This window comes from Mytilus edulis, chromosome 10 (assembly GCF_963676685.1).
Source record: "Mytilus edulis chromosome 10, xbMytEdul2.2, whole genome shotgun sequence".
Classification (NCBI taxonomy): domain Eukaryota; kingdom Metazoa; phylum Mollusca; class Bivalvia; order Mytilida; family Mytilidae; genus Mytilus; species Mytilus edulis.
Window position 1 is genome coordinate 30,239,007 of NC_092353.1, and position 25,533 is coordinate 30,264,539.

Sequence of the window (25,533 nt, forward strand, 5' to 3'; positions counted from 1 at the left end):
ATCTTTTAAATAAGATATCTATGATGAGTTTATTCATTCATAAACGTCAACTTTATATAAAGGTGTTCGTGTATACCCCGAGGTGAATTTTAAAATATTTATATGCTTTTATTTATTCGGTTATTCTAATTAAAGTGGATGTAGTAGAGCGTCTTACCTCTTTCTTGTTAACAAATGAACTGGTTATTACATTATGATGACATTAAAGTACCATATACGGTCACTACCTCACAACATAGAAAATAAAATATATTACACAACTTTTAAAAATAAAGATATAGGATAGGCTAATACATGTAGTAACAAACTAAGTAAATACAAAATCTAAATTTATTGCACGACATAAACGTTCTATTTTTATTTGACTTGTGTATTGTTAAATATGTGTCGATAACTGTCCACATAATTTTCACATATATATCTAAGTTCAATGGTTTGTGATACTGTATCGAAAGAGTAATATAGTGTTATGAACAGGCTGTTTCTGTATTGGCCTTGTTATAGATTCGAGGTTAGCTGTATTGGACCCGAGACTCAATTTTTTTTTCATTATTTTAATCGTTAAAATTGGTTTCTAGACCCCACGAACCACTCCACACCGTTGTAAATTTTAAAATATGAAACTGTCAAAAATAACTGTTGCTCTACAAATACAGACTGTTTAATCCTACCTGCATGTTCCGTAGATCATTCATCATGTATAGCCGGGGGTGGTTCTATAATGATAGTTACTTCAATTGTTTACATTGTCAATTCAGTAACATCTTATAGACCATACATGTACGTCTTACTATTATACAAAAAAGAGTACATTTATATATTAAACAATTTAGACAGTAGGTCACATACTCAGCTCTTTTATTGAAAACTGACTAAATTAAATAATAATTATTGACAGAAAAGACTGATAGACAATATTTGAACCACTGTATGTTGATTTAGCTCTTAATTTTTAAAGGTACAACATGTTACGTCCGTATTTAACACTCCAGTGGTTATATATATGTCCCTTTGACTATTTGGTTTGATAACAGTAAACGTTACACTTCTTAATTCACCACGGGACTTTGTGAATTACGTTCTTGTATGTGTCAATAAATATTCAATGATATATTTATAGAAGTATTTAAAAGATTGGGATTAAAAAAGGATCTACCGAAATAGGATGAGTATATAGATGAACTAAAACTTGAAGAAGTTAAAATTCATATATCTAGCAGCATGATGTATCTAAGTGCGATAATACTTTTTATGTTAATGAGTGGCGTTATTTCATTTAATTTAACAATCTTACATACAAATGACGTCCATGCACATTATGAAGAGATGAATAAATATGGTGGTCAGTGTGACAACCCAGGAAGTTGTTACGGAGGTATGGCTAGACTTAAGTACAAAGTGGATGAAATCAAGAGACTGTATCCCAATACATTATTTCTGGATGGAGGAGACCAGTATCAGGGGACCCTGTGGTTCACACAGCACGGAGGGACCATCGTACACACCTACATGAACCTCGTAGGATATGATGCAATGGTTTGTACAATAAACATATTTTACAAACAAAAACCTAGTCTGCTGTGTATGTTTTCTTACTATTATACACTAAATAAAAATAAAAATGTCTCGAAAAAGGGAAAATTTCATAACCTCAATGTTTCTACGCTTTTATTAATTTCCTTTTACGTCTCACTGCAATCTCAATTTTTCAGTATTGTCGAACTCTTTTGCTCATTTGGCCTGTATGTCCTGTATTTCATGTAACCTATGGATAGTACTGAAAGATAATTTTGATTAGAAATAAATATAGGTTCAGGTTGAGAAAAAGTTGGAAAATTTTCTGGATCTTGAGAAGACAACGTAGCAAGGGGAACATCATTCCCGGTATAATTCATTATATATAATAAAATACCATGTATCGACTACAATGGGTCAAATTTACGAAATATTCCAATTCGACCTCCTTCGCTTTGTAAACAAAGCCATCTTTTTGTTCAAATAAACCATAAGGTTCATGCAATGTTAATTGTATTTTGAACAACATTGGAGATGGAAATGAAAATTTTTATCGGTTTGCATGGCTCTGTAGGAGGTTCAGATGCTTCAACTATCGTTTAATCGTAAAACATTTTGTTTTTCTATAAAGTTTATGCTTCGTCATATTGAAATCGCTGCATTTCGAAAACCAGTGTCAACTTATAGGTCCGCTTTGAATTACAAAAGTTCTGATTTTCCTACTACAATTGAAATAATTTGATCATGACATAAGTCATGTTCAATGCTCATTTTGAGAGAAAAAAATATATATATAATTTTAGCTTAACTACCTCGGAAATATTTTGATAGTCATGATACTTGTCACTTGTTCCGTATAGAACACTTCCAGCAGTTATGAAAATAAAATGTGGTATGATTGCCAATGAGACAACTCTTCACAAGAGACCAAATTACACATACATAATTGAATCTAATTAACAACTATAGCTCAACGTACGGCCTTCAACAATAAGCAAAGTTCATATCGTTAGTCCACTTTAAGGAATAACGCGTTCTTATCAGACAGTTTAACTTCCTTAAAATTGAAATCGCAAGGGTAATTGATTTTACTGTACTTCAAAGTCTATTTGTTTCCCCGTCATTTTAGTACCTTTTGTGTTGTTCCTAAGATATATAAATATAAGATAATATAGTACTTAGTATACTAAGTGCAATAGCGAAAGGTGTATTGTGCATAATGACTATGTGTAGTGACAACCTGTGTTGTGTTGTAAAGATTTCAAAGTAGAACAAGGTCAAGAAATGTTTAACAAAGCCGACTTTATACTCTTCATTGCCAGTTAATTAAAGGTATATACCTGACTATGTGCAGTGACAACTTGTAAATCTAACTTCAATCTGTGTTTAAATATATAACAAAGTAAATGTAACTGTTATTATGTATACATGCGGAATAATTTAAAAAACATGAAAAACTTGTATTATATATCTTTCCATGTCCATAAGGATGTGCATATAGATATAGGAAAATGTGGTATGAATGTCAATGAGACAACTCTCCATCAAAGTCATAATCCACAAAAGTAAACCATTATAGGTCAAAGTACTGTTGTCAACACGGATCATTGGCGCACACTGAACAGCAAGCTATAAAGAGCCCCTAAAATTACTAGTGTAAAACCATTCAAACAGGAAAACCAACGGTCTAATCTATATAAAAAAAGAGAAAAGCGAAAGACTTATGAATCACACTAACAAACGACAACTACTGAACATCATATTTCTGAATATATATGCATTTTTATTGCATATATTCAGAAAAAATGGATAAAATACTTAAAAAAACATTTCGTTAAAACCTTCGATACATCATTTGCTAATACAATGGTTAATTCTTTGCATTTTGTTTTATTGTAAAAAAAAAACAACTGATGTTATAGGCAGATCTTTGATAGTTCTTATTTCTACATTCATAATTTTCTAAGACTCGAGGAAGGATTTAGAACTTGGCATATTGTATAGAAACTTGTCTATTCTTGAAGACTGTATGCTACCCTTTATACGTTTCGGTGTTGTTATATGGTAATTAGCGTATATATCCCATTTATCATTTTTTTCATTTCTAAATAAAGTCGACATGTTATGAAGATTATAGAGATAAAACGGTCCTGCAACAGTGTCTGTAAATGTATACATTTCACGTTAATCTTGAAGATCATCTATTTACATGTTATTCTAATGTCTATATCAACCTTTTGAGTTTTCAGTGCTTTTATTACTATTACTAGTTCTGATATTTTTCAGTTTGAACCACTCGATCTTTTCATATCTATTTCTGAAATTTTGTCCATTTTAACTTAATTTTCAATATTCTGTAATAATTATATTATGTTCCTATTCTTGCCCTTAAAACTATCTAAAGGATTTCAGTAGTCCTCCGTGAATTTCGATAGTGCTTTTTCTCAGTAGAAACTGTTTTACTGAATACATGTTACATAACACGGCAATAAAATTGTAAAAAAAATATTCACAATAAGACTTGCATTAAACAGTATTTAAATGTTGTTTAAATACATAGCAAAAAATGTAGTTTTTATTTAAAAATCTTACTGGTAAAAATTATATATCAATGAGGGCAATAGCTTTATTTTGTCAACCATTAAAAGGTGATATATATTTTAACTCATTCACTCTAAGTATTGATAGACACGCATAAGATGTAATATTAATACACACTTTAGTAATGAAAAATAGGTAAGCGGACTTACTGTCACTTAATTCAAATAAATTAAGTATTGAAGACATTTAAAAATCTATTGAAATCGGTCATTTTTTTTCGAAATTGAGAAAAATAGGATAAAGAATAGATACTCACGAGGTACATTTAATAGCGAACTATGTTTTAAAGCAACTATCTTGTTTTAAAGATGTTTTCCCGTATTTTTCACACAATTTTTACATACATTCTGAAATTCTTCCCCTATCCAAAACGGCCGAACTAACCGTAAAGGGGCCTATTGAAATAACTTGATCATGACATACTCGATGCTCATTTTGAAAAAACAAATATGAAGTTTTAGCTTAACAACCTCTGAGATAGTTTGATAGTCATGATACTCGCAATTGTTCCATAAACACTTCAAGAGGACATAAAAAAAGATGTGGTATGATTGCCAATGAGTCAACTCTTGACAAGAGACCACAATGACAAAGAAACTAACAGCTATAGCTCAGTATACGGCCTTCAACAATGAGCAAAATTCATACACTTAGTCATCATTAAAGTTCTTAAGCAAACAGTTTAGCTTCCTTAAAATTCACAAGAGTAATCGATTTCACTGCAATTTTTTTTTTTTTCATATTCCGACATTTTAGTACTTTTTGTTATGTTCCTTAGACATTTTACGACTTTTTAAGATTTTAAAGTAGAACAAGGTCAGGAAATGTTTAACAAAGCCGACTTTATACTCTTCATTGCCAGTCAATTAAAGGTATATACCTGCATATATTCAGAAAAATGGATAAACTACTTAAAAAAGCATTTCATTAAAACCTTCGATACATCATTTGCTGATACAATGGTTGATTCTTTGCATTTGGTTTTTAGTAATAAAAAAAATGGTGTTATAGGCAGATCTTTATTAGTTCCTATTCCTACAGTCACAATTTTGTAAGACTCAAGGAAGGATTTAGAACTTGACATATTTGTATAGAAACTTGTCTATTCTTGAAGACTGCATGCTACTCTTTTTATGTTTCGGTTGTATTTTGTTATATGGTCATTGGCGTATACCCCATTTATTTATTTTTTTTGAAATGTCTGTAAATGTACATATTTCACGCAAATCTTGAAGATCATTTATTTACATGTTATTCTAACGTGTATTTGAGAGGACTCTTTCTTATTTCTATATCTACCTTTTGAGTTTTCAGTGCTTTTACTACTATTACTATTTCTGATATTTTTGAGTTTGAAACAATCGATCTTTTCTTATCTATTCCTGAAATTTTGTCCATTTTAACATAATTTTTAAATTGTTTTAACATGTTCTTATTCGTCACCTTGAAACTATCTAAAGGTTTTCAGTAGACCTCCATGAACTTCGCTGTAGAAACTTTTTTACCGAATACATTTCATAACACGGCAATAAAAATGTAAAAAAAATATTCACAATAAGACTTGCATTAAACAGTATTTAAATGTTGTTTAAATACCTAGCAAAAAATGTCGTTTTCATTTTAAATCTTACTTGTAAAAATAATATATCAATGAGGGCAATAGCTTTATTTTGTCAACCATTATAAGGTGATATATAATTTTACTCGTTCACTCTAAGTATTAAAGACACGCAAAAGATGTAATATTAATACAAACTTTAATAATGAAAAATAGGTAAGCGGACTTACTGTCACTTAATTTAAATAAATTAAGTATTGAAGATATTTAAAAATCTATTGAAATCGGTCATTTTTTTTCGAAATTGAGAAAAATAGGATAAAGAATAGATACTGACGAGGTACATTAAAAAACGAACTAAGATTAATATGAATGGCGGTGTATAAACCTCAAAATTCAAATCAAGTCTACCATACAAAAGCACGTTTAAACATTCATTTGCACAAAGTTAAACAGAAATAAATTTCACTTCAACTCCAAAAAAAAAAAAACTCACATTATATCAATCGAAATATGAATTTTCATAATTATGGAGAGACCAATGAAAGGGTCCGGCGAAGGTCACCTCTAATATAATATAAAATTAAAGAAAAAGAATGAGTCCATGGGACGCAGTTAGCCCTGCTTCTAAATAAATGTCAAATTCAGCAATTGATCATTTATAAAAAGGACACTCCCAGAGAACGGCAAAAGTGACGTCACCCACTTTTAAACTTTATCTGTGTTTGGTGGTACTTAGCATTGCTTATAAGTTTTATAACATTTGGTTGATGTAAGCCAAAGCTAGAGTACGGAGTCGAGAAATGTAGCAGTTTTTCCAAATTTTAAGGGGTACAACTTCGGAACGAGGAGAGTGACGCCACAAAAATTCAAAATTGATCACTGTGTTGTCGTACTTAGCATTTTGTTTGAGTTTTATAACATTTGGTTTGGGTTTACTGAAGTTAAAGAATGGAACATAATTTTGGGATACATACGGACAAGGGTAAATCTTAATGCCCCTGTCAATATTTAGAATTATGTATCACAGTGTCAAAGATCTTTCGATATTCAGTGGCTGATTTGGGGAGGGTGCGTGGAGGGTTAACGCCATATTCCCGTGATTTTTGTGTTCATGAAACGTCCTAAATTCTTTTAGACATATATTCATCATGACTTATTTGTTCTAAAGCATGTTTCAATTTTAATTTTTGTTGTGTTTGAGCTTTGGGTTTTGCCATTTGATTAGGGACTTTTCCTGTATCTTTTCTAATGTCCTCGTCTTTAACTATTGCATACATGGTATTAGGGCCGAGTGGTTTTAGTAGTTCAACAACTATATTACTAGCCTGTTAATTGTGAGGCTGTGAGTTAGAACCCCGCATTTGTCATGAGCTCTCGATCAATATTAATTTACTAGATTTGGTAGTTTCCCTGTCAAATGTCTGTGATTCTCTTTCGGGCACTACAGCTACCTTCAACATGTTCACACAAAACAGCCAATAATGCTGAAAACGGCATTAAAAACCAATAAATCAAATCAAAATCGTATATTGTTTCATGAATACAACAGTTCAAATGCCACTGACATGGTATGATCGAGTTTAATTTTCTTTTGTGATGTTGCATTGGAGATTCACGTTTGTGTTGTTCCGTTGGAGATTCACGTTTGTGATGTTCCATTGGAGATTCGCGTTTGGGATGTTCCATTGGAGATTCAAGTTTGTGATGTTCCATTGGTGACTCAAGTTTGTGATGTTCCATTGGTGATTCACGTTTATGTTGTTCCGTTGAAAATTCACGTTTGTGATATTCCATTGGAGATTCAAGTTTGTGATGTTCCATTGAAGATTTAAGTTTGTGATGTTCCATTGGTGATTCACGTTTGTGTTGTTCCGATGGAGATTCACGTTTGTGATATTGCATTGGAGATTCACGTTTGTGATGTTCCATTGGATATTCGCGTTTGTGATGTTCCATTGGAGATTCGCGTTTGTGATGTTCCATTTGTGATTCACGTTTATGTTGTTCCGTTGAAAATTCACGTTTGTGATATTCCATTGGAGATTCACGTTTGTGATATTCCATTGGAGATTCACTTTTGTGATATTCCATCGGAGATTCACGTTTATCTTCTTTTACAGCGAATCACTAAACAGGGCAATGTTAATAGGCAATTTGTCAATTGTCTATTTAATTCTACTATAACTCACGTAAACCACATATTGCTAAGTGAAGACTGTTTTGAACCGGACGAAATTGGATGTTGCCAATGTTGAAAGTGCTATATAGGAATTTAATGAAAACATACTAAAGCTATATTACAGATATCAATAAGCTTAACACAAGACTAAATGAAATTCAAATATTTGAAGAAAACTTAATGATTACACAGATATTTAAATTAAAGCTAAAGTTTAACTTCCGTGACAAAAGCATATTTTCAATCAAATTAGTGTCTCCATTTTTTATGTAGAAGTAAATCATTTACAACCTGTTTTTTTCATTATTATTTTCAGGCATTTGGAAATCATGAATTCGATAGAGGCATTTCAGGACTTATGACACTTCTAGAAAACAGCAATAATTTTACAATAGTTAGCTGCAATATTGATACAACCAGTGAGCCGAGCGTTCAGAATAAATTCGTAAAAAGTGTAATTATGGAAAGAGGCGGTGAACAAATTGGTATCATTGGTTACACTACAAAGTCTACTCCTTTTGTATCAAACCCAGGTAACAAATTAATTATATTACAAAAAAAAATGTTTTTCAAAATATACAAGTATATTTGAATTGTAAGATGGCTCGAAAATGTTAATCAGGTCACTCTACCATTTCAAATAGGACAACATTATTTGGTATTATGGGTATACCTGAATCCACTATACCTTTAAGGATGCGGTAATACATATGTTATTACCGCATTCTTAAAGGTATAGTGAATTATATTATATGAGTCTGTAAGAGGTCAAATAACAATCCACTCAGCCGAGAGAAACTATAAAAGTTACGTCAATATCCACTTACTGGGTTATCTTTGTGATTGATGGACTAAATGGCATATACTGACTACATATACTTATATATAGTTCTAATGAGGAATAAATTTTAAACAGACCATATTTACACAATCCTGTTAAAGTAGGTAATAAAATCGGCGATAGTCAACAAATTTGACTTCCATACTTACAAATAAACAAGTAATGGAGTAATTTTAAACTCTGATATAATAATGTTTGGATCAATACAAAGTATCGCTTCACCCGGTTACATTTTAAATATTGTAAGTGAATCGAACTGGTATAAATAAGTCTTATCTAAATAGTAATTAGACATCTTTTTGCGCAATACAACTTGTGAAGATAATTTTTATTCTCGTTTTATACATTCGTATACATAAAAAATTACGTTGGATAAACTTCATGCTTACGAATCGATTTCTGAATTTATCATCACCAGGAACCCTCAAAACCAAATATTTGAAAGCCAAAAGTTTTTTAAAGAATCATTTGAAGAGCTGTATGACCAGCTGAAACATACTCTATATTCTCTGTTCTACTGTCGAATTGATATCCTTTTCCGTATAGGTATTATAAAAACTAGTCTTGTAGGTCCCATACATGCAGCCCCTCGTATTTTCAAATACGCTACTGTCGTAAACAAGACGCAAAATCATTATATTAGTTGTTAGATTATATTATTAAATCGTTTTATTGTCAACAATCACCCACGAAACAGAAATTTCCGCTGTTGTTGTTAACATTTTTAATATCGCTTGGATTGAAATATGTAGTTAACCTATTAAATTGTTGTTCAATGCCCGTAAACTACTTCCAAAGTGGCATATAAAATTATATAAAAAAAATGTCATAAACTAATATTTTTACAGGCAATTTGATATTTTTGGACGAGGTGACATCTATTCGAACACAAGTCGTCATTCTTAAAAACCAAGGAGTGAACAAGATTATTGCGGTTGGTCACGCAGGATTTAAAGTGGACAAAAAAATAGCCACTGAAGTGGACGATGTCGACATTGTTGTTGGTGGCCATACTAATACGTTCCTTTATACAGGTACTTCATATATAATGAATATGTATGACAACGGACTGACTCTTATCTTTCCTATTGATATTTTTCCTTTCTTTTGCTATTAAGTGCATATGGCTCTTTTGAAAAATATAAATTTGTCAAATGGTCTGATATGCATATAGATAAAGTGACCATTCAGACAACATCAACCTTTACAATTTTTACTATTAAAACTTTTGAAACTATGAGGCTGATAAATTAATAAAACTAAATCTTCTAAAAAAGCACTTCCTTGTAAAAAACTATTTTCCTCAATATATTTGTCTTGATCCTATTTGCTTCTTAATGCTTTTGAAATATTTCAGTTATTTTCTAAAAAAAATATTGAAATTCTATATTCAATTCAACTTAATCATTGCGTATTTTCTGCATCGTTTTATCGAAATTCTGTGAAATCTTTCCTTTTTGGATTAGAGATCTTCATCTGTTTTATTAAGCTATTCTGTTTTTAAAGAGTTTGACATCGAGCATCACTAAAGAGAAATTAATTGTCGAAATGCGCATCTGAACAGAAACAAACTGTTGAAGGCCGTACTTTAACCTATAATGGTTTACTTTTTAAATTGTTATTTGTATGGAGAGTTGTCTCATTGGCACTCACACCACATCTTCCTATATCTATATATAGGATAACAACTGCAATTTTCCTAACTTGGTACAGGACATTTTAAGAAAAACTGGTGGGTTGAACCTGGTTTTGTGGTTAGCCTGGTTGAACCTTGTTTTAGAACTTCGGCAGTCGTTGTTTTTCAAAAAAATGGGATTTGCTGCTGACTTCAGTTGCAAGTTTATAGATTTGGAGCGAGTTAGATCTCCAGAACAAAATCATTAGCACTTTACGGGATTGATAATTGGTCAAACCATTGCAAACTTGGCGCCATTGGTGTCACAAATAATTGCATTGGTAAAAGATAGTGTCCTTTGAAATAGTATGGACACTGCATTGTCATTTTCTTCTTTGAAACTATTGAACATTTCAGTAATTTGTTATTTTAGGGATTTAGATTATACTATAATTTTGACTGCTGTACCCCAATTTTTGATGTTTTTACCTATTATGTTAAAGCTCACACATTCTTGTCAATATCATGGAATTCACTTCGACTGTCATACAAGTGAGAGGATAAGCTGAGTCTCAAACCAGATTTGATCCACCATTTTGTACATAAGAACACGCCTGTACCAACATGACCAAGCCAGGTACATGTATATGACAGTTGTATTCCACTCGTTAAATGTACTTGAGCTTTTGATATTTTACATTTTTATTTTCCGTTTTGAATTTCTCTTGTAGTTCGGTATTTTTGTTATTTAACTTTTTGTAACCAGTCTTGACATAATTGATACTTAGAATGTCTCCTCCATGCGATCATCATTTTAATAAGATTACTTGTTTAACATGGTTGTGAGAGGACATATTTTGGTGCATTATGGGATTATTGATTGACAAACTCTTTTCACATGATCTTCATTTAATATTAATCGGCTGGCAAACTTGACAAAATTGGTGGCAAGCATGGTGGCATTTGTTCGATAGTAACATTCCGTGTGCTTTGCGAAAGACGTTTACAAGTTTGAGTTTATAGTTAACGATCGTGCATGCTCAAACTTTACGGACTTCATTGGCGATGGTAGTGCTCCTGGTACAATATCTGCTACAACATTGTTATTACGAAGAATTAAGGTCAACATCACAAATATGTTAACTGCTATGATGTGTCGTTGTCTAAACGCATTAATGGCATTTTATTCGCGGTTCATATCTTTAGCCATAAAACACGGTTCAACCCAATTTTTTTTTCTTAAAATGTCCTGTACCAAGTCAGAAATATGACAGTTGTTATCAAATAGTCCGTTTCTATGTATGTTGGGCTTCTTTTTTTTTGCAACAGTTCAGTGTTTCTGTTGTTCCGGTTTTTTCCCTCGAAAAGTTGATGTATTTCACCCAGTTTTTGTTTGTGACCCGGAATTGTTGCAGTTATGTCGATTTATGACTACTGCACAGTGTTACACTACTGTCTCCTTCTTATAATTAACAAGTATAGCTTCTACAGGTTTTTCAATTGTGTCCTTTTCTCGATTGTGACATTTTGACTGAGTCTGAAATGTCATGGGGTGATGGCATATACAGCATTGGAAGCTTACCCTGTCGACAACCCGACTCTCCTTGGAGGTCATGTGATTGCCTCGGCTATTGATTGGTGCCTTGATTTTTCACTTCCTTCCCGATTTACGAGATTTGAAAATCGGAACTTGAACTACTATCGCTTTAAGTTAACCCCTTTAACAGGATTTGTATTTAGAATGTCTCTTACATATGCATCATTCGAATCCGATCAATTGAACAACATGGATGTTTGGGACATTTGGTCAGTTTTAACAAACCTCCTTAGAAATTTCAACGGGAAAAGTTTTACGCTTTCCAAGATTAAAAGAAAAGACGCCAATGAAAATAACTTGTCTAACATTATGTTATCCTTATTAATGTAGATGTGAATTGTCTATGAGAACGGTTCTGATTTCGAGGGTTCTTTAATTACAAACTGATAAGTCAGAGATTATGCATGTGAAGTTGTTTAAGGCAAATACAAAATAACTTCCTGTTTTTAAATATCACAATTAAATTTTAGTAGTAATTGGATGAAAATTAAGGTACAAGCGAGTTTCGGAGAATAAGACTTAGACTAAGACTATCTTAAAATGTCCTGTATCAAGCCAAAAAAAATGGCAGTTGTTATCTTATAGTTCGTTTCTGTGTGTGTTGCATTGTCGTTTATTTTTTGTTGCACTTCAGTATTTCTGTTGTTTCTTTGTTTTCCACTTATAGTGTATGTGTTTTAGGTTTTATTTTGTAACCCGAATTTGTTTTCTCTCAATCGATTTATGACTTTCGAACAGCGGTATACTGCTGTTGCCTTTATTTAACAACTGTTCATTCATTTTTTTTTCAATATTTAAATTAGGAACAGCACCATCCAATGAGAAGCCAGTAAATGTATATCCGACTGTTGTCACAAAGAATAATGGCGACAAAGCTTTAGTAGTACAAGATTATGCCTTTGCTAAATACCTTGGATTTCTGCAAGTAGAATTTGATAACGACGGGAAAATTATAAGCTATGGTGGAAACCCTATATTACTAGATAGTACAGTACCTAAAGGTAGTTATTTAAATACCTAAGACATTTCAATTATAGTATTAACAAAAATTTGCATTGATTTGGTGTAATGTAAGAAGGTAGAAGATGTATTGTTGACAATGTTCACGTGAGAACTATTGTTTTCATCAGATATCTTCATTCAACCTTCGATGTAGAAGAACAAAACAAATGATATTAAATTAAAGATATTTAAGATACTTTCATGCACTTAATAGTTCTCTATATTTCTCTATCGGCTATATGATCGAAACAAAATAATGATTATTGAAATGAAACTTACTCAAAATGAAAAAAACAATAATCGCCACAACTTTACCAAAGGGTGAAATACTGTGTTAAACATAAAACAACATAATGACAACTAGAGCTAAAGCAGAAACAGAAAAGAGTCATCTATTTGTAAAATCAAGGTTATATGAGAACCTCCCAAGTCAGCATTAAAAGCTACGATCTTAGAACCGATGACATTTTCCGGTCGTCTTTACCTTATAATAATGTAAGACGCCTTTTATTTGTCTGAATCAAAATTGCAATTATCGTGGCTCAACTGTGACGATTGTGGTGTAGATCGAGTCAGTAGAATCTCATAAAAAACTATGGAACATTTTGTTTGTTTTTGGTTTCTGTTTTATAAAAACATATTTGCCTTCTTATTAAGACGATGATACTGAAGAATAAAGAAAGAAAAAGATTGTAGACCAAAATAATACTTATTCAATGCTAAAAAAGGGGAAGCTTAAAAACTAGTTGATTTTAATTATTAAAGCATAATTTAATTTTTACTTTGTGCAGATGAAGCTATACAGAACATAACAAATGAATTTGGAAAGGAGGTTATATCAATGATGAATAATGTTATAGGACGTACTTTAGTTTACCTGAATGGAGATCGACATACCTGTAGATTACAAGAGTGTAATATGGGTAAGCTGTTTTTATCCAATTAAAGAGGCTTATTCTTAACCGATATAAAATAATTATATAATAGTTCTTGAAAAACTGGTCATTATCGTGATATATGGACTGCCCACAGGACTGTGGTATTGACTATAAGATAGTGATAATGACTGAGCCGAAGGCGAGGTCATTATCGCTGTCGCAGTCAATACCACTTTCCTACGGGCAGTCCATGTATCACGATAATGACAAGTTTTTCAAAAACTATTATGTTTATTTTATTGAGAAACCATGTTTTGGAAAATTCGCATAATTTCAAAATGCCTTAAGCAAACTCGCTTAGTTTTATTATTTTTATTGCAAAGAGTGAAGACCAGTCGTAGTAAAACTGCCATTCATTTTAGTGCAATTTTCAGTTTATAAATACTTAATCAAGTTTTCTAAATTTTATAATTAAGGAAAACATTATAAACAATTCAACAACTTAAATATAATATGGAAAACAGGAAAATGTTTTATTAAAGGGACATCTCTCTTCTAAAAAGAGAAACCACGTCCCACCGGTCATTAACAGAGAAATCACGCCCCAACGGTCATTATCAGACGGAAACCACGCCCCACCGGTCATTATCAGACGGAAACCACGCCCCACCGGTCATTATCAGACGGGAACCACGCCCCACCGGTCATTATCATGTAAAAGTTTGTTAACGACCGGTTTTCGGGTCCGTTTTATTCTGTTAATGACCGATTGAATTTATAACTGAAGAATAATGAATGTCATGTGGCCCCTTTTTATCCAATTAAAGAGGCTTATTCTTAACCGATATAAAATAATTATATAATAGTTCTTGAAAAACTGGTCATTATCGTGATATATGGACTGCCCACAGGACTGTGGTATTGACTATAAGATAGTGATAATGACTGAGCCGAAGGCGAGGTCATTATCGCTGTCGCAGTCAATACCACTTTCCTACGGGCAGTCCATGTATCACGATAATGACAAGTTTTTCAAAAACTATTATGTTTATTTTATTGAGAAACCATGTTTTGGAAAATTCGCATAATTTCAAAATGCCTTAAGCAAACTCGCTTAGTTTTATTATTTTTATTGCAAAGAGTGAAGACCAGTCGTAGTAAAACTGCCATTCATTTTAGTGCAATTTTCAGTTTATAAATACTTAATCAAGTTTTCTAAATTTTATAATTAAGGAAAACATTATAAACAATTCAACAACTTAAATATAATATGGAAAACAGGAAAATGTTTTATTAAAGGGACATCTCTCTTCTAAAAAGAGAAACCACGTCCCACCGGTCATTAACAGAGAAATCACGCCCCAACGGTCATTATCAGACGGAAACCACGCCCCACCGGTCATTATCAGACGGAAACCACGCCCCACCGGTCATTATCAGACGGGAACCACGCCCCACCGGTCATTATCATGTAAAAGTTTGTTAACGACCGGTTTTCGGGTCCGTTTTATTCTGTTAATGACCGATTGAATTTATAACTGAGGAATAATGAATGTCATGTGGCCCCTTTTTATCCAATTAAAGAGGCTTATTCTTAACCGATATAAAATAATTATATAATAGTTCTTGAAAAACTGGTCATTATCGTGATATATGGACTGCCCACAGGACTGTGGTATTGACTATAAGATAGTGATAATGACTGAGCCGAAGGCGAGGTCATTATCGCTGTCGCAGTCAATACCACTTTCCTACGGGCAGTCCATGTATCACGATAATGACAAGTTTTTCAAAAACTATTATGTTTATTTTATTGAGAAACCATGTTTTGGAAAATTCGCATAATTTCAAAATGCCTTAAGCAAACTCGCTTAGTTTTATTATTTTTATTGCAAAGAGTGAAGACCAGTCGTAGTAAAACTGCCATTCATTTTAGTGCAATTTTCAGTTTATAAATACTTAATCAAGTTTTCTAAATTTTATAATTAAGGAAAACATTATAAACAATTCAACAACTTAAATATAATATGGAAAACAGGAAAATGTTTTATTAAAGGGACATCTCTCTTCTAAAAAGAGAAACCACGTCCCACCGGTCATTAACAGAGAAATCACGCCCCAACGGTCATTATCAGACGGAAACCACGCCCCACCGGTCATTATCAGACGGAAACCACGCCCCACCGGTCATTATCAGACGGGAACCACGCCCCACCGGTCATTATCATGTAAAAGTTTGTTAACGACCGGTTTTCGGGTCCGTTTTATTCTGTTAATGACCGATTGAATTTATAACTGAAGAATAATGAATGTCATGTGGCCCCTTTTTATCCAATTAAAGAGGCTTATTCTTAACCGATATAAAATAATTATATAATAGTTCTTGAAAAACTGGTCATTATCGTGATATATGGACTGCCCACAGGACTGTGGTATTGACTATAAGATAGTGATAATGACTGACCTTGTCCTTGTTGAGCAAAAAATACAATGGCATCCCTGTAGTGCTTCTCAAGTTAAGCGTTAATAGTTATCAAAGGTTCCAGGATTATACTTTAGTACGCCAGACGCGCGTTTCGTCTACATAAGACTCATCACTGACACTCATATCAAAATAGTAATAAAGCCAAACAAGTACAAAGTTGAAGAGCATTGAGGATCCAAAATTCCAAATACGGCTAAGGTAATCTATGCCTGGGATTAGAAAATTCTTAGTTTAGAGAAATTACAGTATGTATTACTTAATGTACTTTATCAGGTAAAAAAGACTGATACATTGTCAAAATTGGTGACAATACAAGAGACTTTTTTTTCACGAAAAGGTCTCTGTCTATAATTTCAACTATTCTTTCAAATGCCAAATCATACGCAGATTTATCAGTGGATTTTGGTCTATATGCCAAGTATGTGGTAAGACATGCTGCGTGATACACTGCATTATTGAGCAAATTCTCTTGCTCTATTCGATTAATCATTCTAGCGTCGCATGCTTTAACAGCAGCATCTTTAAGATTGACTAACCTTCCAACAGATGAAATTGTATGTTTTCACCCTTTTATGAGACTTTTTTTTTTGCAAATAATACACTTTGGGGTATTGTGATAAATTTTTTCAGGCACCAAGAATTAGATACAGCGGAATTTATATCTAGTGTTTCCTTCTCAGCCGAAGAACATGATACTGATTTTAAATTCTGCTTACTTGTGAAGCTTTTATAACATGTGATACGAGTAATTCACTTGCTGTCTCATTGCAGAATTCATTTAATTAAATAACTGAACAAATGATCACGTCTCTTTGCTGCAGCATTTATCAGACTTTTTCTTCCAGATTTTGTTGATGTTATAAAAAATTCTTCAACAACAGAATCGCAGATAATGCATTTGTCAACACCAACATCCACTCTCCTTTTTTGGGGCATCTGGCGGGACCAGTTTTAACGAGACTGTCAAATTGTCCATTTGATTGAATAAAAAACAAATCAAACACACCTGAAACCCAAACAAACCCTACAATGATATTCTCTTTTCCAGTTAAATTCAACAAAAACGAATTAACAACAATACCAAACAACACAAATTAATCACAAGGCTTCGGAAATTATAAAATGAACAAATAATATGCTTGAAAATGAAATGAAAATTCTGTTTTTAGCGTCATTTGTACTACATTTGATATTTACGACAAACTTTTTTCTAAAGCTGAATAATCGATCAACAATTTAAGACCTTAAAATTCCATGAGGTATTTAGGTAATTTAAAATCGTTATCTACGCGACTTTTTCAACAATCGCCGCTCCACTAAAACAATTTGGCATACGAATTACTTATGTTTTAAAAGTCATAAAACGATTGAGAAAAAAACCAAATCCGGGTTACAAACTAGAACTGATGGAAACACATAAAATATAATAGGGAAACAACGAAGCAACAGAAACACTAAAGCGCAACAAAAAACCAAACGACAATGGAACACACCCAAAAAAGATGAAAACATTGACAAAGTAGCATGTTCCTGAGCATGTCTCTATACTCCTCTTTTTGACAAAGGTCAGCGCGAAAATAAACTGATTTGAAGAGTAATAGAGTAATTATGGTGAAAACCATTAAATGGGTATATGAGTGGTGAATTAATAAATCTTATTCCAACATTCCCTTCTTTAATCACAAGGAAAGGACGACGTATCAACTTTCATTGAAAAAGGTCAACGGTTAACTAAGCTTAATCATTTGTCAGTACGATACTGATAAATGGTCTAAGTGAAATTTCATCAAATCTGATCAAGTTGACATATGTTATATCAATAAACCGAATTGGTTTTTCAAGTTAAAGTTTCTTTAAATAAAGTTGAAATATTGGTGTTCTCTGCGATATTGCGCTTCGCAAATGACGCATATAAATAAGCAAGTAAGGTATATGACATTCGGTGACCATTTGTCAATTGTCCCAACAATTGTTATTCCCGAAACTTGTTGCGAGAACGCAACTTTACCAAGACTTTTCTTACAACGATGAGAAACAGAAAGTAATTTTATTTGTACGATTAATTTGAACCAAATCTCGGTACGATATACTTTACATGGTGCGAATCATACCATAAGATTACCTACTTTTAATAACAAAAATTAACAAATTATAGGATATTTAAGTTAGAAATTAGAGCTGCTAGAACAATGTAGAATAATACTAGGAACAAACCCTTTCGCTCTTTCCGAACCCGTATCAGAAACTTAAACTGGATGACAGTTGAACAGAGAATATAATATCACAAGTTTGTGATGATATGTAAGTGCACCAAAAATGATGCCCCATCACATCTTACTAGCAAGATTTATTATGTTTTAGACAGAAATCCTTACCCCTTGAGAAATGCTGTGCTTAGAAACCTCATACTCCCTAAACCAAAAATAGAATTGTTAAAAAAAACGGTTATGCATTTTGGACCATTTGTGTGGAATAATTTGCCAATGATGGCAATATCGTTCAGAAATATTACAAAAGTTATTCTTTTAAATATAAAATAATATATCATTTATTGAATCAACCAGTTGATAAAAAAATATGGAATTCCGATTATTCCATCATTTTTATTTTTATCATAACATTTTATCAAGTTGTATTAAACATTATCATCATACCTGACTTTTATACTGATGTATCCATTGTACATGTTTGCTTTTTTGTTTATTTTTTTCTATATGGGCCTCAGGGAAGATTTGTGATATAGCTAACTGTATAGCCAACATTAAATAAAGTATTGTTGTTGTTGTTATAATTAAATAGTTTTAAATGGACACGAAACACATTGCACATTTATTGAAAATCGGTGTTGTTCTATTTTCAGGGAATTTGATTGCAGATAGTCTTGTTCACCAAAACCTACTACATGCAGACAGCATTGCTGGAACTCATGTCTTCATCTCTTTAGTGAACTCAGGGTCTATACGATCATCGATGGACAGAGGTAAAGATCTCATTAAGTATTCAAATGAATCCGGTATCCTCAATTATGAACTTAGGTGAAATTAAAAGAATCTAGAATTAAAAATTGAAAGTATAAGTCAGAAAAGCATTAGTCAAGAAAAATATAAGCTAAAATATTGCTAGGTTATGGAGCACCTTTTTGAGATCTGTTTTTTTTTTTTTTTTTTTTTTTAAATATCGGGAAAAGGCTTACTTTAACTATTAACATATATTTGCATTGGTATTATTTGGGTCTCAAATCGAAAGAAAAGTAATCTAGAATTTGCTTAAATTTTGATACATGACATTTTATGAGTCAAGTCTTGTATAAAAATAAAATGGGTGGTATGGGGCAAAAAATATTTTACCTTGTATAAAATTTAAAACCTATTCGCAATCATGAAATCAATTTATTGAAAGGACTGAACAAAGACACCTTTTATTTAAATCACCCAATTTTTCACACTTCGGTGTAGAACTTGATGCATTCCTCTTGTGGTAACCCTACTTATAAAGTGATGGTTTAAACTTATCTGAAGGAGCACCTGAACATACACATAATGTGACAGCACCAATCTAAAATCATATTGTTATAATAAATTTGGTAATGGCATGATAATGTAACAAACCTAGGGTTACTATAAACTGTTTAACCATCATTCAGGAGGAGTGGAATCATCATTTAACTCAACAGCAGTGTGAAGAAACACTAAGATTTGTAATAAACATAACAATGATATTTATTTCAACAGTATTTTGACTTCTTCTTTCAATATAATAAACATCAAATAGACATTCATCATTCAACAGATAAAGCAATAAATCGGGTGGTCAATATAAAAGGTAGTTGACGGTTCAAGAGATTGATTCAGCATGACATGTTGTTCTACAGGCTTCTATTTATGTGTTTTGGCACTTACTATGACGTTAGAGTAAACATCTAATCGTCCAATCAAAAGCAACGTTTCTTACTTCTTTAGGCTTGAAACGTCCAAGAAGACAATCAGATTTCGTTATTCTTAAATAAGAAACAATATTAAGTTGTCCTCACTTTGTCCTTCTTGTCCGAATTATGTTTAAAAGCGTATGAAACTAAAAGGACATTTCTACATAATGCTATATTTAAACGGACAGTAAATTCCTTTCTCGATACGGCGTATGAACTTGGGTGTAATTTACATAACCTTACGCATTGGATATAATGCTTAAATGAGATCAATGAAAACCCTGTTCTATCATAAATAAACACAATGTTAATGAAAAGGGAGACACAAACATAATAAATACGCAATTTACATGCATTGATAAAGTGTTAACTTAAACAAATAATAATATGAGATCGCAAAGTGAAAGTACAGAACGGTGTCATGGCAGATGTAAACAAGTTGAATCTCACGACGATATTTGTCAAAATAAATCACTATATGACGGGATAATCAAAGTATTTCATAGGTAAACATTACCAAGATATACATATAAAACTGGCCCTTATCGCTTGCAAAGTACAAATAGTTTAAATCATGAGTATGAAAGTCAATGCATTTATCAGTGTTTGTGCACACCCGAGAAGTTGACCACCCGGCAATATTCAAATAAATATATGTCATATACAATAAATAATACGTTAAATAATAACAATAATAAGTCCAGATTTGTCACAACAATTTAAAAAAAAAAAGGCGAATGATACGGATGCCCCATGTGGAGCAGAATCTGCTCATCCTTCCGGAGCACCTGAGCTCACCCCCAGGTTTTGGTGGGGTTCGTGTTGCTTAGTCTTAGTTTTCTATGTTGTGTGTTATGTACTATGATTTGCATGTTTGTCGTTTTCTTTTTTGTTCATGGCGTTGTCAGTTTATTTTCGATCTACGAGTTTGACTATCCCTCTGGTATCTTTCGTCCGTCTTATACAAGAGGGACATTCATAAGGAAACTGAAAACGTCATGGCTCTCAAAGGGAAAAACAATAGTATTCAAAACATAACTTAGAAAACTAAAGACCGGTAATGAGTCTAACTCGGTAAGTCACTTTCGGGTAATAGGGGTCAGGATTGTTGTTACGACATAAGAAACATATACTATCATCTGTGAAACGGACGTTTCATAAAGGTCAACCAACTCGTGATAGTGTCCTTTAAACGTAGGGAATGGATGATTCCAACTTCACCACTTTGAACTCTTGGTTTGATAGCTTCCTTCCTCGATCAAGGAAATCATGATAGACAGTCCAAGCCCTGGAATATTGTTTCAAGTTGGATATATAAACTCCGTATGAAGGCGCTGCTGAAATGTTGCTACATAGAAATGAAACGTTCACATTTGGGAAGCTGGAATAATCTCTGAGTCGTAAAGTTTTGTTTTTAACCGACCCTGATTTCCAATTGCTAGATGTAAGCTAAGATATGAGGCAGACATATCTGTATCTGTTGTAGTCATCATCTCAAGTTTGATTGGATAGATACGTTCAACATAGTCACCAAATTTTAAATTAATTCGTGAGAGAACATCATCCTTTTAAGCAGAAAGTAAAATTAAATTAGCGTACAGCTGACTTCTTTTAATAGCTTCCTGGAAAGTTCTTAAATGAAGTCACGTGAATAAAGGAACAAGTCGACAAGAAGAGGGGCAAGGTGAATCAGTTACATAAATGAGAGGAATAATGAAATTTTATATTTGGCAAAACTTTAACAAGAAGATTTATTTCCATATCTAATGGTAAGAATTTTTTTATATGTGTAGGAAATATAACAGTAGGGCATGCTTTACAAGCACAACCGTTTAGAAATACATTGGAGACAATCAAACTAAGGGGAGATTACTTACTGCAAGCATTAGAACATAGTGTTTCGGACTATGATGTTGAAGAACCTAGTGGAAAGTTTTTACAATACTCAGGTGAGTTTTCGTTAATTATCATCTGAATGAACTTAGTGGTCGATTGTGTCTTGTTCCAATTCAAATTAAAGTATTGTAAGAAATCAAATAACTATGATAGAGTATTAATTGTTTGAGAATGGTATTTTTATAATATTGTTGTTCTAAAAGGTCAATATGATACTAAAGTTTTTATTCGACATAGCTCTTTAAATACTTCGGTAGCGTTAGTAATGTGCTAGATATAAAATTGACCCTACACATATTGTGATACTATCTTTTTTTATACGATTAAAAATGTACTTACTTTTGCATCTCGCATGTAGCGACACGAACATATTCGATGCGAAAAAAGGCCACTTTCAACCAAAAAGGGAACAAATCATTTAAGTGCATTTATTTATTACCTTACACTTGTATTGTTACTTTAAAATAGCTAAGTAAGAGAGATAACTAGAAAATTACTAAATTAAAGATCGATGGTAGACTTATTTATTTGTTTCCCTTGACTGTGAGTTGACACATCAATTCGTCTTTTGTATTTGTCTTGTTAAACGGTATAAACAATAAATGGCTTATGTATATAGAAATTGTATTTATCAAACTCACACAAAGCTATTTACAGCAGTACAAGAGAACGACAAATTCGACGTGAACGATATCTGTTAACAAAAATGATATGGTTTCTTCTTACAGGAATAAAAGTAAAATATGATTTAGCAAAGCCCCCGCAACACCGAGTAGTTGAGGCTTTAGCTGTCTGTCAGAACTGTACATTTCCTGCATATGAACCTATTGATAAGACTGTCATGTATAGCTTGATTTTATCCAACTTTATTCTGACTGGTGGAGACTCGTATCACGTGATTAGAGATAACGCAGAGTTAACACATACTGTTGGTAAGTATATGTTTGTTTCTATACCTGGTAGTTAGTTTCTCGACTGTCGCGAGCAGAAAACTAACGCGGATATAAATAGTCGCAAATATTTTTTTTATCTAACTACATCAAGTGAATTTGAAAATTCCAAAATTAAATCGCCGCAAAGTGGAAAGTAAAATAACAAAAATACTGAACTCCGAGGAAAATTCAAAACGGAAAGTCCCTAATCAAATGTAAAAAATCACATGATAAAATACATCAAACGAATTGACAACAACTGCCATATAACTGACTTGGTTCAGGTATTCTCAAATGTAGAAAATGGTTGAACCTAGTTGGCTTAGAAATGACTTTACACAAAATAAAGTATCGTCGAAAATAAGTTGGTATTCCGGATTGTGTAAAATATTGACACTTTCATAATGAATGAAAAAAAGTTGATGACGTTATATTGAAGTTGGTTTATTCATTGACGCATAATATATGTTAATTTTACTCTAGATGGAACTTTGATATGTATCTTAATAGTCTTATTCATTCATCTAACAATAGCATGCACTATAACATTGTTTTATTTGTTACAGGTGATCTTGATTCAGATGTTTTGATGTTTTATTTGTTACAGGTGATCTTGATTCAGATGTTTTGATGTTTTATTTGTTACAGGTGATCTTGATTCAGATGTTTTGATGTTTTATTTGTTACAGGTGATCTTGATTCAGATGTTTTGATTGAATACGTTAAAAATACATCACCTTTTTACCACGGCATTGAAGGGAGAATAATGATTGTTAATTCAACAAGAATTACTGACAGTTTAACATGTGATAATGGAGCCATAGTAACATGTGATGAGGTGAAATGTCCACAGCCATGTGATTCAACAAACCAGGCTATATCTATCAACACCATACTAAACTTTAATGTGTTATGTTTATATTGTATATTGCATTATTGTTTTAAATCATTTTTTCATGTTTAACATCAGTATAGGCATAATAGGATTACAGAATTAATCGAAATAAGTCAGGAAAAATATGTAGATCCATGATTGTTAACAGTTGCTCAATCTGTTTTAAGTGGGAGTTACATTTACCCCTTAAAGTTTGTAGGAAGGAGTTACATTTACCCCTTAAAGTTTGTAGGAAGAAATGATATAATGTACAATAAAAAAAAGTTTCAAAGGTTATGGAAGTCTATAATATTTAGAGAATTTTTAAAGGCTCAAATGGAGTAACATTAGATTAATATTTGTTACGTTTGTTTGAACAAAACTAATACCAAGAGAGCAAAAGGTTAGGATATACCTTTAAATTTATGGTTTTTGATAATATTCGAATTTATGATATTTGCTAAAATTCCATTTCATGAAAATGACGCAAAACTTGTACTATTGTTATATAATGTTTTTTTTTTTCTCCGATTTTATTGTAATTTGACGACAGAATTTTCTATCATTGGTGATAGAGTTTGCTGAAATATGTACTCTTATCAACAGCATGTTCGACCATCTTTATTTGGTTTCAATACATATGACTTTACATTCATATCACAAACTATATTCAACTTTCTGGTTGATATGTTATTCAGGTAGACATAGTTTCATACATGTATCATATGTGATGTCATGTGTTATTTTCTAAATTGTGAAAAAGTATGTTAAGGGGCAGTATCAGTATTATACAACAAGAAATGGGATCAAATGCTAAAAACTATTTTATATGGAAATGAAATGTGAATATATATGTTGTATGACGCCGGTATTACATTTGTTTTGTATTTAAAATTTTATTAATATTTTTTTCAGGACGTTTTATACTTTTTATACTTTTAATGTTTTTTATGTATAGTTATTAATAAATGTACCAGACCTGTATTCTGTATTCCATGGTAATAATATGATTGTTTATTTTTTTTCTTTATTGACAAGCATTTTGTCCAATTAAAAGCTTTACTATTTCTACTTTTGTTTAACCAGATAGTTTGTACACGTGTTTCCTTAAGTAAATAGCCAGGTACTATATATACTACAAAACTAATACTGTGTAGGTTCTTGTTAATGTCTTTTTTATGCTTGCTAATTTACATGTTTTTATCTTTGTTTTGCTAGTTCTTGATATCGTTGTTTATTTGACATTTACATATATGTATTACATGTATAACATGTAAGTTTTTATGTTGAATAAATTTGAAATTGGATTAGTAGAAAAAGCTAAAATAAGCTTCATTACACATTAAAATCAACACCTTTTGATTTATATATAATAGTTATAATCATTATGTTTTCCTGTAAGATCAACAATGTAAGAAATGTCCATGTAATATGCTTCTTCTATAACAATGTATAAGGAACCTTGACTTTTTCTTTTGAAGTTACTGTGGGAAAAAAACAGTTACTTCCCCTTCAAAATAAGTAGTTATTTGCTGCATAACGGAACTGAAAAGACATATTTATATATATATATATTTATATAAGTTGTTATTATACAACAAGAAAGCTACCCAATAGTGCAACAACCAAAAT

The 25,533-nt window shown here is 32.0% G+C and overlaps 1 protein-coding gene across 1 annotated transcript; it reads left to right on the top strand.

The window, feature by feature from the left end:
• The first annotated feature begins 404 nt into the window (after positions 1–404).
• Positions 405–25,208, top strand: LOC139490861 (5'-nucleotidase-like). The gene is made up of 10 exons (XM_071277938.1): positions 405–1,536; positions 8,173–8,389; positions 9,546–9,731; positions 12,713–12,910; positions 13,703–13,834; positions 19,135–19,254; positions 21,993–22,148; positions 22,824–23,027; positions 23,717–24,127; positions 24,187–25,208. The coding sequence occupies exons 1-9, from the start codon at positions 1,222–1,224 to the stop codon at positions 23,989–23,991; spliced, it is 1,803 nt and encodes a 600-aa protein (XP_071134039.1). The 5' UTR covers positions 405–1,221; the 3' UTR covers positions 23,992–24,127; positions 24,187–25,208.
• The last annotated feature ends 325 nt before the right edge of the window (positions 25,209–25,533 follow it).